General features: G+C 34.2%; 1 protein-coding gene across 4 annotated transcripts in view; it reads right to left on the reverse strand.

Annotated features, from left to right (window-relative positions):
• The window catches only part of PCDH9 (protocadherin 9), a gene marked incomplete at both ends in the record, with an annotated part of 973,878 nt that overhangs the window by 318,880 nt on the left and 636,977 nt on the right, over window positions 1-18,021 (reverse strand). For 2 of the 4 annotated variants that reach the window (XM_082675744.1, XM_082675743.1), the window contains one exon: window positions 11,350-11,425. In XM_082675744.1, coding sequence (XP_082531870.1) covers window positions 11,350-11,425 — 76 coding nt within the window. Of the gene's footprint in view, window positions 1-11,349; window positions 11,552-18,021 lie in introns of all 4 variants that reach the window. The other 2 variants (XM_082675742.1, XM_082675741.1) reach the window with 1 other exon arrangement.

Consider the following 18,021-nt stretch of genomic DNA (forward strand, 5'->3'; position numbering starts at 1 on the left):
GTTTCACAATTGTCATTTGGTTTAGTCTAAAACTGCATCTTTAAAAACATAAAATATAATCTACTCTCTTCCTTGACTAAAGCAACTTTTTTTTTTTCATTCCTGGAATATTTTAAAAGCTGGTTCAAGTTTTCTTATTTTATTCCTAATGTGAAAGGGTTTTTCATTTGAATGCTCAGGAATGATAAAATACCAGTTCATGTCAAAACACAAAAACATGGGGGAAAAAAAAATCAGTGAAACCAGTGCCTGCAGTTAGGAAGTTTATGGTTTAATTTTTTCCTTCTAATGAGCATTTAAATCAAAATTGTTATTATGTTATTTTTAACTGTGCTTTTAATTTGCAGAGATTAGCTGGCAAATTTGCCCAAAGTACAGTATATTGCCTGTTTGCAGATCTGACTGAGAGCTGGGTTATTACTAATTACAAAGAAATAAAGAGTTTTCTGGCCAATTAGTAGGAATAAATCTGTAAAGTTTCAAAATTCAACTGAAGATCAGGAATCTGGAACATAATAAGATTTTCATTAATATCCCTTATATATAACTAAATGTTACCAGTTAAACCCACTTGTGGATGCTTGGAGTGATCCTATAGAAATACCAAATTCTCTCCATTCAAAAGCTTTTTTAGACTAAATCTATGTAACATTTCAAACAACTGGTGCTAAGTCACACATTTTAAAAACAAAATTTGACTGTCTATGTAAGAAAGGTGAAATGCAGAGCTAAGATATTATTTTGATGATTCAAGATTCACTAAAAAAGCAACACCTACCTTTCCTCAACTAGCCAGGAAGAAACTGGAATTTAGAAAGGATAAGTCTCATGTTCTTTACTTGTGTATTAATTATGAGGACAGAACTGAAGCCAAAGAGTTTGCTTAGGTAACTGCTTAGTTTGACTTAATTCTTACAATAATGCTATCATAATTGAAGACTTACTGTGAACCAAGAACTGTTCTGAGTTACATGTGTTAACCTGCAATCTGTACAAGTCTATGAGATAAAAGTCTTATGCTCATCCCATGCTGCAGACAAGGCCACTGGGCCAGAGCAACCTGCCCAAAGTCATGCAGCTTGGCAAATGGAAGAGGCATGATTTGTACTCAGTCTAATGGCTCTCCACACATTTCCTCTCAGCGTCGTACTTGAGAGGTCTTAAAAATGTATTTATATATTCTAAGTGGATATCTTTACTAAGATATGCAACCAATGCCTTAAAATTCCAGAAACAAATTAAAACTCTGTCTCTCCCCTTCTCCCCCCCTCACTCCCTCTCCCCGTCTCTATCTCCCCCTGCCTTCCACCCATGTTGGCAGTTTCCCTTGGAAGCCGTCAGATCCTAAAAAATCATAGATTAGATCCTGAAGGCAAAGAAAGTATATAAAAGTCAGTGAACACATAAAGAATCCTAAAATATGATGTATCAAACAGACCATTAAACAAACAAAAAAAATCATGAATCAGAAACTTTAACCAGGGCTTCCCAGGTGGCGCAGTGGTTGGGAGTCCGCCTGCCAATGCAGGGGACGTGGGTTCGCGCCCCGGTCCGGGAGGATACCACATGCCGCGGAGTGACTAGGCCCGTGAGCCATGGCCGCTGGGCCTGCGCGTCCAGAGCCTGTGCTCCGCAGTGGGAGAGGCCACAACAGTGAGAGGCCCGCGTACCGCAAAAAAAAAAAAAAAAAAAAAAAAAAAACTTTAACCAGAATTTCTCTGTTTGCAACAATCAGGAGAAGACCAACATAAAAGTTATCATTCAATGGTGGAGTAATGCATTTACATTGTTGAGTATAAGCACAAACTGAACCTCTAACGTTGTGATTCTTTTCTGGACATAGAAATATACTACGAACTGATGCTTTTTTAAAGTAAAGCAATGATGTCTCTACCTGGGGCAGTATCACAGAACTAACTCTAACATAAGGTTGACTAATCCCTGCTCTGAATTTTAATTGTAATTAAATGTATGCCATAAGTAGATTTCCTCATAATATTTAAATTATATTATTTAATTCATTTAATACTATTTTATTAAATCATCATATTTTAGGGTAGTGTTGCCTGATTTAGAAAAAATAAAATACAGGATGGCTGCTTAAATTTGAATCTCAGATGAACAATGAATAATTTACCAGTCTAAGTATGTCCCAAATATTGCAAGAAACTGTGCAATATTGCAATATTTGGGACATACTTAGACTGAAAAAAATATTGTTTATATGAAATTCAAATTTAACTGGCCATCTTGTATTTTATCTGGCAACTTTAGAGTTATTAAAATCTGGACATTCATGTATTTGTCAGTCACACTAATCTGAATAATTCTCAATCCACTGACAGAAACATGTGTCAAAATAGTGTTAAGGTTAATTTGGAATATTTGAGACAAGTATCTGTGGTTTCTTCAAAAATTTCAAATTATTTTAAAACTCTAGACAATTTATTTCTCTTATTTATTTTTCTATATCAAGATAAAATAAAAGATACTAGTTTGATTTTGAGTATAGATCCTTTATAATTAGTAATTTATTTCCATGTTTTTCTTATGACATGGCTTTAGAAAACTTCTAAGGGACTTCCCTGGTGGAGCAGTGGTTAAGAATCCACCTACAAATGCAGGGTACATGGGTTCGATCCCTGGTCAACGAAGATCCCACGTGCGTGGAGCAACTAAGCCCGTGTGCCACAACTACTGAGCCTGCACGCTAGAGCCTGCAAGCCACAAGTACTGAGCCCGCATGCCACAACTACTGAAGCCCACATGCCTGGAGCCCATGCTCCACAACAAGAGAAGCCACTGCAATGAGAAGTCTGCACACCTCCGTGAAGAGTAGCCCCCACTCGCTGCAACTAGAGAAAGCCCTTGTGCAGCAATGAAGACCCAATGCAGCCAAAAATAGAATAAAATAAAAAATAGTAATAATAATAAAGAATATTTCTAAGAGTTACTGAAATCAGTAAGCTCCTTATTTTTAGATACAGCTACTGATTTGCTTATCTGTTTATCACTTTTAACACTCTCAAATTATTATAAACACTGATATACAAAGAATATTTTTTTCCTTTAAGGCAGACCACACATCAGGGTTAATTAATGCCATTCCTATTTACCCACCCTTAGCAGAATGAATCACATGGCAGCAGGCAGCTATGGAAATGAAAGTCTTTACAGCACACCAATGAAAGCTGACATTACCCTTCCTTTACACTAGGAGGCATATTGTTCCTACAGATTTTTCTACTATAACACTGAGCATACTATTCAGTGACCAATTCAACAAGCTCAAATGCTACTGAATATTACTAACTACTTCTAGATATTTATGATAAACAAGTACTCAAAGCTAATTCTTTTTGGGATTAAAGTCATACTTGAAATGGATGAGATCTAAAACTTACCAGCAGAGAAAGCTTGTGTTCCTGCTGGTTTTACAGCCAGTTTTAACCATTTTAAGTAATAAAAGATAAAGTCATCTCATTGCAATCCTCTTAAAAATAAAATAGGAATGAAACAAAAAGTGTATTTTGAATAATTAATGTTATAATAAATACTTTAAAATCATAAAGTGAACATAATTTATTTAAAGTGAAATAATGAATATACTGGAGTATAAATATGCTTTACTATATAAGTTTTTATCAGTCTTTAGCAAACTGTGGTGTTCCGGAACTGCCCATCAGATATGATGAGTATGAAAAAAGTCCCATGAAAAGAATTTAAAATATAAAGTATTCAGAATTTGAAACACATTTTTAGAATTTTTTTTCTTCTAAGGTATAACAATGATTTTGCATTTCAAAATTCTCCGTGGTAACTCTGAACACTTGACTGGAAACTTTTGCTAAATGTTTTGATTCTTCTACATATTTTCACTGTCTATTGATAATAATAACAATACAGAAATAATGATACCTGTAAACCAAGCCTGCAGTATGTGCCAACAGCCCTGTGGACCCAGGGTCAATGAGTTAGATAAAAGGTTATTCTGAATCCACAGTCTGTGTTCTTAATCACAACTCCACAGTGCCTCCCAAAAAAGCCAACACTGACTATGTTTAGGACTCAAACCTCCCCCAAACTTTCAAATATCTTTTTGATTCTACCCTAATTTTTGTTGTCTTTGCTCTCACTCCACTCCACCCTCATCTTTGCCTGCCCTAAATGTTGTTTGTCATGATTTCCTTCTTGGACTATCTTCCAAGAAGATAATCCCTTCGAAGATAGTCCCTTGTCTATCTTCATAACTACATTTACTCCCCAAATTTCAGTCACCTTCTATGTTGTAAGTTTCCAGTTTCCAACTCAGAATCATATTCTTAGTTCCTAGATACATCTATCTAGGAACTTTTACACCTATCCAAATTTTTAAACTTTTTAAGAATTGTTTCCTAAGCTGAGCTTTTTTATCTCATATTCTCTAATTTATTTAATTGTGTAATTTTCCGGTAAGTCTAGCAAACTAAAATCATGGAATACCATCAAGTCTTTCTATTCTTTTATCTGCTGTATCCAATTAGAATGTATTCTATCCTCCCCATCATTCAAAATCTGGTCCAACCTATATCTCAATCCAGGTTCATTTCTTGTCACAGACTGGAACAGTTGTATATTAATCATTTGTTGAGCATCTGTGTTTCAGGCACTGTGCTAAGTGATTATTTATATCAAATAACTGTAGTTTTCATAACAATATTCTCAAAGATATTAATAGCCCCATTTTGGAGGTTAGGAACCCGAGACCACGTGGTGGAGCTAAGCATAACTGCATGTGCCACAAAAATACTGAACTATTCACTGCTTACCCAACTAGCCATGACATTTCATAGCACCAAGAAACCTGCACTGCCAGTGGGTGCTCACACACACACACACACACACAGAGGCACACGCACACAGAGGCACACATACATATTTTATTTGCTTAAACAATATCTGTTTATCCAATGTCACTTGTTTAAAGTATCACTCTATAGAATCTTTATTGATTTCTTATTCAAGACATATTCTATTTTAACACCCCACTTTTTTATGTTTATAAATGGCATTTATTCTAGTTCACTAATGTTATTGGTATCTAGTATCTTCTCTCTTTCAAAAGTCAATATTTCTTTTTTTTTTGTCTTGTTTTTATGGTCTATAAAATGCTCATAGCCTGCCCCTCAGAGAAAATAAAATTGCAAAACAATTTCAGGAAGTTTACAAGTTCCCGCAAATTTACTCAAGGCCTCTCCTACCAAGGAACTGACATTAGAACTCTTGTTCTCACAGTAATTCAGTTTTTTTTTTAAGTTTATTGAACCTTGGTTTTAATGCCTGTCCCCAGAATCTAGCAGAGTACCTGACACATAGTAGCCTCTGCATGAGTGTTTACAGAATGAATAAACAAATGAACGAATCATGGAAAAGTCATGTGAATAAAGGATCTTAAATGACAGACCTTGAATTGTAAGATATTTCAGAATTACTAAGTCTTATATAAATTATGGCAGACATACTCTAGTGTGACCCCTCAGGTTCCCAACCTCCTGGTGTTCATTACCATATGTATCCCCCTTCCCTTGAGTGTGGGCAGGACCTGAGAATTGCTTATGACCAATAGAATATGGCAACAGTGATGGAATGTCACTCCTGTGAATATGTGAAGTTATGTAAGAATGCATATTGCTACAAACTCACTCTAGAGACTGTCTCTCTAACTGCCCTTGAAGAAGTAAGCAGTCATGTTGAGAGGCACATGTGGTTAGCAGCTGAGGGTGACCTCCAAGGACTTAGAGCTGTCTCCAGCACACAGCCAGTGAGATAGTCTCAGTCTTACAACTGCAAGGAAATAAATTCTTCTAATAATTTGAAAAATCTAAGAAGTAAATTCTTCCACAGTTTAGCCTGCAGATGAGAAAGTAACCTGGTTCACACCTTGATTGCAGACTTTTGAGACCCTGAGTAGAGGACTCAGCCAAGGCACGTTCGGACTCCTGACTTAAACTGTGAAATTATGAATGTGCGTTGTTTTAAGATACTAAGTTGGTGGTGATTAGCAATAGAACATAGATGGTAGATAGATAGATACATATATACGTATATACATACATAAGAGATGAGTAGATGTATATTTTGTTTGTGATCTACATGACTTAATCTAGAAAATGTTCTGACCTCTCTGATTTTAAGGAGAAAGTAGTTAGTAATAGATAGTTTTTAACTTACATTTAGAAAAATATATTTAATAAAGCAAAAAATTAAAGTTTTATAGCATTAAAAAATCAAATTTTGTTCTTTTATTGTCTTTTTTTCCCCTTAAACTCAAAGCACAGTAGGATTGATTACTTTTTCTCTCTACCATTCTCTGAGGAACTCTAGATTCATTAACTCAGGGGCCACTATTGTGGGATCACCCTGAATTGATTACAAAAATCCCATGGGGAAATGAACATAACAGGTGACAATATGAAACCTCTGAAAAATTTTCTTTGGGTTAGTATAATTAGTTCAACCCAAGGTATGTATGAAAAAAAATAAACATAGTTCATAAAAATTATTGTATAAAATGCTGTGCCCCAAAAATCAAATTCATGTTTAATTCCCAAAGCATATTATGGTTAGTGATTTTTTTTCTTGAAGGTTAGGATTAGTACAATTTCTTAGGACTGAAATTTGATAGGGTAATTATGTTTTTCTTCTGGATTTTGCTGGAGTATTTTAAAATTTTATTAACTTGATTTTTTTTCTCCCCAAAATGACAGCCTCATTTAAAATCTCATGCTCAAATATTTTAAGTTCTCCGTTTCTTAGCATGTGTGTCCTATATCTTTAAGACTGACAGGAAAAAATATTTTTAATACAATTTTTTACTTTATTCTAAGAATTTTTTTACTTTATTCTAAGAATTTTTTTTACTTTATTCTAAGAATACTTTATTCTAAGAATGATTTTTTTCTTAGCTCTGTATCAGGTGCTCTCCATGAAAATTACAAAATAAAAATATAATTTGACTACATTATTAAAACTGTGGAAAATATAGACAATTAAAAATAAATTAATACTCCAAACTGAAGATAACCACAGTTAACATGATATAGGACTTCCTAGGTTTATTATTTGTTTATTTGCTTTATCTTAATAGAACACTTAATTTGTCTCACTGTATATTTGTGTGTTTGTGAAATATTATTTTTTTAGTCAACAAATATACATTGCTGTCCTACTATATTCCAGGTACTGTTATGCCTGGAGAATAGAAAGGTGAGCAAATAGTCTTTAGAGATTAATGGGAGAGACAATTGTGAATCAACTAATCACACAGATTCTCTTTAAGGAAAAGATATAAGTACCATGATAAAGAAAAATTGTTCCAACGAAAAGAGGACTAAATAAGACTAAGTAAGACTCCACATATATGCGTTCTATTCTTGACTCAAAAACTATGTAACTTAGGCCAAGCACTTCCCTTTTTACTCCTCTGTATAAAATAATTTTATACTGTGTGGGCTGCGGGGTCCTATTAAGGTCTAATTTTCATTAGCCCAGTGCCAAGTAATCCTTGCAGAAGTAGTTCTTTCACAAGTTGTTCGTCTTACGACTCATCTTAGCAATATTCAATGTCTCAAACTTCCTCTTAAAAATGAGATTAGTGTCCTCAAATTTAAAACTCAATGTCAGTGATGACTATATTGTATTACACACTGTCTTAAAACCTTTGCACATTGCAGGTGGTTTCTTTGAATAGTAAAAGCATAACCTGTGAAGTTAGGCATTCCCGAGTTCATATTATGCCTCAGCTACTTGCTAAGTAGTTTTGACAAATAATTTACTTATAATACTATTTAACTTGCAATACTGGTGTGGAATCATAAACAATATATTAAAACATTTACTAGCATTCCTGACTCATAAGTAGACTTCAGTAAATATTACCCATAAATATACCAGGTATCAAAACTATCCTTAGCGAGAAATTCACCAGCTGAATTCATACCCAGTCCATATAGAGGTAGAAGCATATGACAGTCAGGGCTTTAATAATATAAATACAATGTGAAAATTTGAACATCATTAAACAGGAGAAAATCCTTAAAATTAGCATTTAAAAGAAAAACAGATGAAAAAATAACTCCATTCATGATTCTCAATGGGACAGGATTAGGACCTAATTCTGAATTAGTGGTAATAAACTGCTCCCAATCTGATTACATAATTGTTTTTGTTTCTTTTTAACTTGGTGAAATTTCTTCATCACTCTAGCTATATGTCTTAAAAATTAAAATCCTCAATTGAAAATCCCCTTACTATTTTATTAGAATAAATGGTTTTATTGAGTTTTACATGGAGGGCATGATCATATTAATAAGTTAACTTTTTAAGGAAATATGATTAATTCTGTTATTTGGGAATGGGATAAATCTTTTTATGCAGAAAAACTGACAAAACTCACTGCAAGAAATATTGCATGTGTGTGTGCCATTTGTGGGACAGTTGACTAAGTATGCACTAGGACTCAGAAGTGCCTAGAACATAGAGACACTATCTCTTTGGTTGCCAGAGGGCTACATTAAAGTCTAAAGGTATATTAAAGCTTAAGTTTCCAAAAACTCCCCCACATGATACCATTTGTATTAATTTCTTTAAAAAATGCATAATGAAAAAAGTTACTATGAAATTATTACTAAATTTTAATTATTTTTAAGAATCATTATATTTGAAAAACTAGGAATCCATACAGATATAACACTTAATAACTCTATAGATAATACAAATTTATATGGATATTGCATGATTGCTATAAAATCATGACTCTTCAAGAGACAGAAAATGCCACTGAAGACAATGGAAATGGTTTAGATCTACATAGCAAGATTATTACTGTTGAAGATTATTGCTTCAATTACTCTGTACCTTACTCCACAAATTCTTCAAAGTTAATTACAAAAATGTGACTGCAGAATTTTAAGATAATATATCATAATATTATACTAATATGAATTACTGCTTAGTTATGGATCTCAGTGTTTCTAGGCTAGTCTAATGAATTCTCCTCTAGACGTTTGCAAAAGAGGTTAAAATTAAAGTCTTTTTAAATGTCAAAAGAAGTGTTAGCCTCCAGGGGCCCTCTGGGCTCCACCTTTCCCTATCTGACTCTTATCCTTCCTTCCCAATCATGGATAAGGATGGCTTCTCCAGCAAGGAGCACTGTTCTGGTTTAACACATTTTTATGAACGTGATTCTTCTGGGTGAAGTCACTGTGCTGAGTTGAGTGTTGCAGTGTACAAGGGTGTGTCTTCCCTTGGGTCTTTTTTTCCATGTGACAGGATTGGTAAAAATTCTGGGGAGTTCTTCAAGCAGGCTTGAAAGTTTCCCCCCTACCCCCAGCTTTAGAATCTCTCATGTCTTCTCCTATTTGGCAGTTTACCCAGTGCTATTTTCCAGGTTTAAGAAATTGTTGGATGAGTAACTGCACCTATTAGATAAAGTCCTGGCCTAGGGCAGCTTAGCTTAACCATATTGCAGCATACTTTTTTTTTTTTTTACCTTTACTTCCGTGAAAATAACTGGTGAACTACATAGAAAAGTCCTAAAACCATTTGTGCCAGTGTGTTTAAAATAGAGCTTTCCTGTCTTGATTTTGGAGGAGGCCCAAAGACCAGAGGAGCCATGTGCAGAAGAGGTGGTCAAGAACCAGTTTTGCGACCCTTGCCTTAATGCTAATAAGAGATGTTTTAAAATTGGAGAAGGGGAAGTTGCAGACTAGGAAATCTGTTTAGAAAGAGCTGTCCTACATATCCAACCTCTTTACACAAGTCCTGCAAATGTTGAGACAATGGAACCACAGGTTCAATGGTCCTTAGACTAACCAGAACCAAGAAATCTAAGGAGAATTTTTGACCAGCTCCGCCAAATGCTGTGAGATGAGTAGTTGCCTCTTTGGATATGGCCTGACCTTCTGGATATGTGAAGTCAAAAGATGCATGTATGTTTTCCTTATGGGACCAAGAAAGAGGACATGAAAGATTAAGAACCAGAGCTGGTATGGAATTTGCTTAGATTTTCCTAAAAGATTGGCTGAGGAAAACTTCAGCAGATAGAAGATGCAAATGTAACTTCATATGTCAATGAGAAGAGAACCACCTATCAGAAAAACCTGCAGAGATGGGAGCACAGCTTGAGAGGGCGCATATGTACAAAAGATCCCCCACCACTACCCTGAAATCAAAGAGTCAGTTTAAAATCCTAGAAGGCATAAAACGCCAATGCTGGATTACCACAACAGGACTAGTTAAGAAAGTCCTTTCATGCTTTTTACCTCTTCTTGGTATTTCTACTTCAACCATAGAATTGCCAGAGGCACTTTAATATCTAAAGCAGTGAGAGAAAGAGCTAGGACATTACGAAAACATCACCCTAACCCCATTTCACACAATAGACAAGTTTGAAGCAGGCCAAGGTGAGTTAGGAAAAACTTTTAATTCAAATCAAACAGAAATCACGATCATTGCTTTGGACTGGACATAATAATTATTGAATTGGACTTCTAATTTTTAAGTAAAGTGAACTAGTTAGTGATTAAAAAAATAACAATAACATGAACAAAAAAGATATAGCATTTGCCCAAATTTTTCTTCAAAGGCCGAGGAAGAAGTACCCTCACAGGGCTTACCTGGAATGTATAATGATTTCTGAGGTGAGGTGTGAGTTTGTCAGAAAATAAAGGATTTTGCCAGTCTCATCCCACTCATTCCACTCTTTCAATGTATTGGTTAAAAAAAAAAATCCAAAATTAAAATAGACAAAAAATATAAACCCATAAACCCCCACATCATTATCACTCCTCTTCATACTTGTTTTAATCACCATGTTATATATATATATATATATATATATATATATGTGTGTGTGTGTGTGTGTGTGTGTGTGTGTGTGTGTGTGTGTGTGTGTTTATGTGTGTGTGTATAGTCTTCATTGGAAAAGAGCATTCCACAGGACACTTTTTTCTTTTTCTTCATTGACTATGTTCCACTTAACTATATTTAATCAATTCTAAAATGTAAAACTGTCTTCCCATTTTAATATCTTTGACATCTAGATGTCTTTCATAAAATGGCTTCTTGCAATTGTATCTGCAGCATTTTTTCTTTTTTCATGGTTCATAAAATAAAGATGCACCAAAGAATTTAACAGCCAATATACCAAGCACATTAGACTTGATATATTTCAAAGAATATTACAACAACAATAAAGCCAGCAAAAAACAACTGAATGTCCATTTACTTGCTCCCCAGAATGACTGTTAAAACTCAAGGGCACAACAGAAAACCAGAAGAACTCCAAGCAAAGTTTTTAAGAGGACTCACCAGAGTTGGGATCAGAGTTGCCATCTGCTTCAGTCCTCTTGTCCGGAGAGGCCTGGTCATAGAATTCGTCCTGTGGCTGAACCAGAGGAAGAGGGTGTGAGATCAGGGTTCCACTACCCACCGGCTCGTGGTCTCCTAGACCACTGTCACTGCAGCTTTCCTGGGAGCCGTCAGGGAGATGAAAGGTAACCCGGCGCTGCGACTACAAAGAAGACCACAGGACACACCGTTAACATCCTTCCCAAAGGAAGTGGAGGCGGAACGCAAAGCAAAGCAACTTTAACACACAGTGCAATGTCGAGGCAGAATATAAAATACTTGGAACACAGCTGGAAACAAACATTTATTATTTGTCATTTCCTATGACATATCCAACTTGCAAAATACAAGAAAGAATTTCAATCTTGTGTAATTCAAGAACAAAAAACTTGTGGTATACCATTGAAAGTTGTAGAAAGAAAGGCAAAAACGAATATATATATATGCTAATGGTCAAAGCTATAAAAAAAATTTAAATAAGCAGAAATACAAAAATGTTTGTTTCATAGATTTGAATAAATGCATAGATAATGCAACACAACATTCCATTTCTTTTGAATGACCTAGTATTGTGTTTATTTGAGGCTTTTAAGGTAGCTTTTGCAGTGAAGCCATTATTGTCCACTGGCCCAGATATTGCTACCAGTCATTGGTTTTAGAATATCCCTGTTGAAAGGTGTTTGTAATCCTACTTTGGCATCTATTTACACAATGTCACCATCAGAAGTGACCTAAAATATGTATATGGGTACTTTAATACATTTTAGTATTTTAGTAAAATAAAATTGTGCCTTTCAGCACAGATCACTGCTTAGTTTTCTTGGTAAATATTCTTTTAGCTGATATAATCTATGAGATAAGAGAACATTTACAGGTGTGTATGGTGGAGATTTATGCCTTACAGAATTATGCGAGAGTAGTAAATTTGTGCTGTATGTCTGACTACACCTAATTTCCATTTTGCTTTGATAACCAAAAGACCTTTTAATATCGCATTGCATGTGGCTACTTTTACTCAGATTTAATAAAATTATGAATATATAAGTAATAAATATATAATATATGGAGATACAATGTATAACAATTATTTTATCTTACCTAAGATTTGTGTTTTCAAGAGACAATTTATAAATTGTATCCATTTCAAAGAAAACAAATGTAGAGACAAAATGTTATAGGTAGAAATACTGCTATTCTATAAATGTATTTCTTATAGACTGACAATAGAATATAGCCTATTTTCTGTGAGTCACTCGTTCAAATCTAGCTCAGAGTCATAATGGAGAAGAGCTGATACCACTTTATTGCGGTTCAATGACCTGTGTGAAGTGATTTGATAGTTTAGTACATTTTAAATGAACTAATGTAGACATCATATAAACTATAATCATAAATGGTCCTAATTGAGTCTACTGTAGCACATTGCACCTTCAAGCACAACTATCTCACTACCATTGTTTCCTCCTCAATAGAGTTTGAACCATGCCTAGGTAAGTGCTACATAATATGCAAGCAAACTTGAATACTAATATATGAAATGCATTTCTACTTTTAAGGGAAGGTCATGCTACTGATTTTATTTATTAGTGTTTCCTCTCCCAGGTGAATTTAACCCTTGAGGGAATAATAATACAAGTATTCTCTGTTTCTGTTTCAACATGCACTTAATTCATATTAAGTGTATGCTTTTGTAATAAAGAACAGTGACCAGGCTTCCTACAATACATAATTGCTAAACATCGCTTTTAAAGTGATTGGTCTACTAAAAAGTCCATAGTTTTAGTGACTAAAGTATCTTTGGTGTTGCCTCTAGAGGACTATCTCTTAGTTATAGCTTAAGTGAATAAAAAGGAAGTCAAAACATAAGAGAGACAATGGAACAATCTGAATGATTCTGCAATCTTCATAAAGCATTTCTGGGAGATGCTTATAAGGCATTATAAAATATTTGTTTCATAGACAGAAGGAAAAAGGAAAATTAACATCTGTGATATTCTTCTAAACTGTTTTAATTACAATAGTTTTTTTTTCCTAGGAAATGTCCAAATCTGCAACATCAGTTATAACTAAATCCAGTCGTTCTCATAGTATCATTGGGCACCTACTGGTATGTAGCCTGGTGTTATATTTACTCAAAATAATAAGGAAAATATTTTTTAAACTATTTCAAATATAACTTATTAAATTCTATCTCACATATACTATACTATGCTATTTCTTTACCACTTTATAATTGAGAATAACAGATATAAATCTAGTGTAATTTATTTGCTGTAAGACCCTGTAAATTAGTGTAATATAATGTTTAAACTACTGTGGTTTACGGAAATACTTCCTAATAAATTGACTCAGAGATGTTTAAGTCTTAATTGGCAAAATTGTGCACAATTTATCAGTCTAATGGGAGGTAGGGGTGGTGATGCATAAGGACTAAGAATGGCAACATAGATATTATAGTATGAAGCAAATTGAGTAAGCAAATCAATCTTTAACTTATCATCATAATGACTGATGCAAGTGGAATAATGTTTGGAATATCAAGATAGAAGGAGAATATTTGAATAAATTAAAATTAAGGAAAATGAGAATGGTACATTATGAAACAGGTGTTATGGGTGTCATCAAGGAATACAGTACTTATTCAGGTTTTGCCCAAGAGCACCAGATGAGAAGTCAGAACCAGATTTCCTGCCTGGGGGTTCTTGCTCGGTAGAGCCTGGCCCTGGACAAGGACATTATGTCTTTAGAGGAGTTCTTGGCGTTGTAGAATGGAGAGAGCAGTGCCTTAAGCAGAGGAGTGTTGTAAGGCTCAAACAGATAAAATAAGAAGTGTTCTTGTTATATAATACATGACACATAGTAGGTACTCAATAAAAGGTAGCTATAATTCTCAAAATTAATAGCTTTTAACTTCTGGGGTTATCAGTGTTTAGCAGTTATAAAGATGCAATTTCTTCACCCCAGAAAAAAGTATTGTTCTTTGGGAAGAGACCTGCAGAATCTTGGCATGCCTCACAATGTGCCTGTAGGTGTGACAGCCCAGAGCCTCTCTGAGGGGAAGCTGCTCTTGGGTGGAAGTGAGGTATGAAGACCAACAGTTTAGAACACAGGGTTTCTCCTCAGAGAAAGTGAAGGTTTTCCCACTATTCTTTCAAGAAACCTATGATTGTTTGTATATTCAAAGCGAGAGAGAACTTTTTACTTATAGTCTCTGGGAATTTTGCTTTTGGGTTATCCCCATGGAAAGGAGCCCAGTTTGGGTTATAAATATAGTGAAACTCTGCCTGACTGAATTGGGACAACACATGTTATCATGAGACTACTTCAGACTTTCCAAAGCCTGGGCACTTACATTTTGTTTTCCTGTATCTATTTCTTACCCATTCCATTTTCTCCCATGGGAAACATTATTATTACATTTGGCTAAGTCTGGTTGACGGTTTGAATGTCACATTTGTTTATCTGATTTATCACTGACAGGTTAGCTCCAGGTCCCAAGCTGCCCCGAGGAAGAATAATATGGGAACAAGAACTACTAAGGTTGTTTCATGTTATTTTACTTTGGGACTGCTGATATGGATTCTGACCAAGCGAAGCTTCCATCAGAGACCCTGTTCTCTATGCCAGCATAAAGTGCCATGCATGCAAATACAGGTATGTTCAGGATACTGTAAGTTGGAAGATGCCACACTGATTAGGTCTGAGAAACATCACCAAGAACTTTTACAATATTTTTTCTTGTAGGTTAGTATGAAAGAGAGGGAAAATTCAAGATGCCCTGAGAAGATACACATGTTCTTATGTTGGACACTGTTTTCCAAGAGTCACTGAATGAGTCAGCTAAGAAATCTTAGTCATTGCTTTAATTCTTCTCTTGTATGTGTCTTACTGGTACAGGATATTATTCACCAATGAATGATTCACATTCAAGCCTACAATCCCAGTCCCATTAATCTAGATAGGTTCCCATGTGCAAAGATTTAGTAGTAAGGTACATTGTGTCTTTGCATAAAATAGCAAAAATATAAAAAAGAGTGAAATGTCTAATAGGTAACTAATAAATTGTGTAATAGCATACAATTGAATCATTCACAATACTTAAAATAATGTTAATGTTTATTGATGTGGAAAATATTTATAATCTATTGTTAAGTGTAAAAATGAGGTTTGTAAAGATTTTACTGTGTTGAATTGCATTCCTGTTAATGTGCTTTAGGGTGTGAATATGTGTAAGCTAAGATCTGACTATGCATACACTAAGGGTTTAAAGCAGTGTTGTCTGGTCATGGAATTATGATATTTAAAATTTTTATTATTTTGACTACACTAAAATTTCCATACATTGTCTTTGCACTATTAGAACATATGCTAAGTTTTAATACTTAAAATTGTATTCCTCTTCATCACTTATAGCAAAATAGAACTTAGTCCAAGAGAAAGGAAAAACCTGATAGACAGTAGTTGGGCTTGCTCTTGAGCTAAGGAATGTCAGACAATCTTCTGTCACTGTGTTGCTACCCTAACTTTCATTTTTTACTTTCTTTAACTAGCTTTTTAATCATTGCAATTAAAGAGCTTTGCCTTTCCTCAAATCACAAGATAACATGAATATAGGACTAGGCCAATTATTATAAGTCAAATAAACAAATTTACCAGTTAATGACTGGCATTTAAATGATTATTTTTTGGAAAATTATAAATTGATATTATGGAAGTAGAAACAAAGTGCTACAGAATTGTTTAAATATGGTTTCACTTGTGGAAAATTCTTTAAATAACTTTTTAAGGAAATATTTTGATTTAGTTCCTTTAATCACATTTAAAAACTAATATATCATCTATATATCTATCTAATCTCTAAATAGTAAACACACACACAAACACATCAGCCAGCAATTACTTATGATGAAGTAAAAGACAAAAAGTGTTAAAGTTCCATATATGAACTTTTTTGCTTTATCTCAGCATTAAATCTGATGAAGATATACTTTTTATTTGAAATAATATTTTCATATGTAGTTATTCTCAAAGTAGCAAAGAAAATCATACCAAAAAGGGTTAAAAAAATTTTGGAAACTGCATTTTAATTCAAATATTTCTTATAACATTAGTTAGAAACTTTTTGTTCTTTCTTATTTTTAAAAGAAGATATTTCAATTGAAAATTTAAGAGTAATTGTTAAGAGTATAGTCTTACGTTGCAAGCTATGGAAAGAGGAATTTTTAAATGACAAAAGAACACATTTTCAGCTAAAACCACTGATTCAATTCAATAGCAAGTTCCTCAATAGCTTCTTGCCATCTAAAATTAATATGTACTCTACCTCTTAATAAAATCCAGAATCAAGTAAAACTCATAGAGGTTTAGAAGGTAAATTAAATGCAACCCCAAAAGCAATCTATGGTTACAGTTTAATTTGCTGTTACTTAATATTCACAGGCTTGACTGAAGGAAAACATATTAATACACACATTTTCTTCCTTATTCATGTTTGAGCGTTTTCATCAAGAAACTAAGAAAGAAGCTAAGAAATAGTTTTTTAGGACAAAATTATAAGGAACTTTTAAACTGGTGATAAATGAAACATTTTGAGCACAGAATTATTTTATAATGAGTCATTTTATTATTTGTTACTGATAAATTGAGTTACTCTCCTATCCTGTTGATTGGAAATTATTGGGTTGGCCAAAAAGTTCCTTCAGGTTTTCCGTACCATCTTATGGAAAAGCCCAAACGAACTTTTTGGCCAACCCAATACTTATGCTAAATTGTTCTGCTAATGAAGAATTTGTGTATTTTTTTTTAAGCTGGAAATTATTTAGGGATTTTTCTAGTCTATTTTAACCTGTTACATTTATTTCAAATGAGGAAATGAGGTAAAGTCATTTGTCTATATAGGTTTCACTGGGAACAAAACCCACAATTTCTTATATTCAACATAAAGGGCTATTCATTCATTCATTCATTTAATAAGTAATTTTTGAGAACCTATTTGTGTGATTCATTAAAGAAACCTCAACTAAAACTGGAAGCAGGACAGGTCTGTAGGGGGAGCTCTCACATGCCACAATTCATAGTCAATTACTCGAAACAGGAAGAGACCCATGCTTACATCTCCCACAGTAAGTCGTCTCCTAATCTACTATTCTGGGGAAAGATGAAAACTTCTCTGGCCCCTGGATAACCCATCCAGTCAGAGACTGTAGCAGTCCAACCAATGAGAAGCCTTCATACTTTGGACCCCCAGCTTCTTTGAATGGACTCTGGTTATTACAGTTCTTCCCAACTCTTGCCTTTTCCCGTGAAGCCAACCTCCCCTTCCTTGTTCTCTGAATTTGCCTATGATCCACCATAGTTTGCATAACTTGAATTGTAATTCTTAGGCCTATTTCTGTATAAACTCAGTTAAGCTGGTAGAATAACTGGTTGTTACATTATTAAAGCTGACGTACTATGTGCTAGACACTGTCCTACCTGCTAAGAACACAATGGTGAACAAGACAAAAACTGTATCACACAACTTCCTAGAAAGTAGAATTTTCTTAAGCTATTCCCTAACAGTTCTGAGCATGCTTTTGATCAGCACCTGTGTCACCTTTTTTATAATTTGATTCCCTTCTAATTCTTGCAAAC

Source organism: Grampus griseus, assembly GCF_964374135.1.
Source record: "Grampus griseus genome assembly, chromosome: 18".
Lineage (NCBI taxonomy): Eukaryota > Metazoa > Chordata > Mammalia > Artiodactyla > Delphinidae > Grampus > Grampus griseus.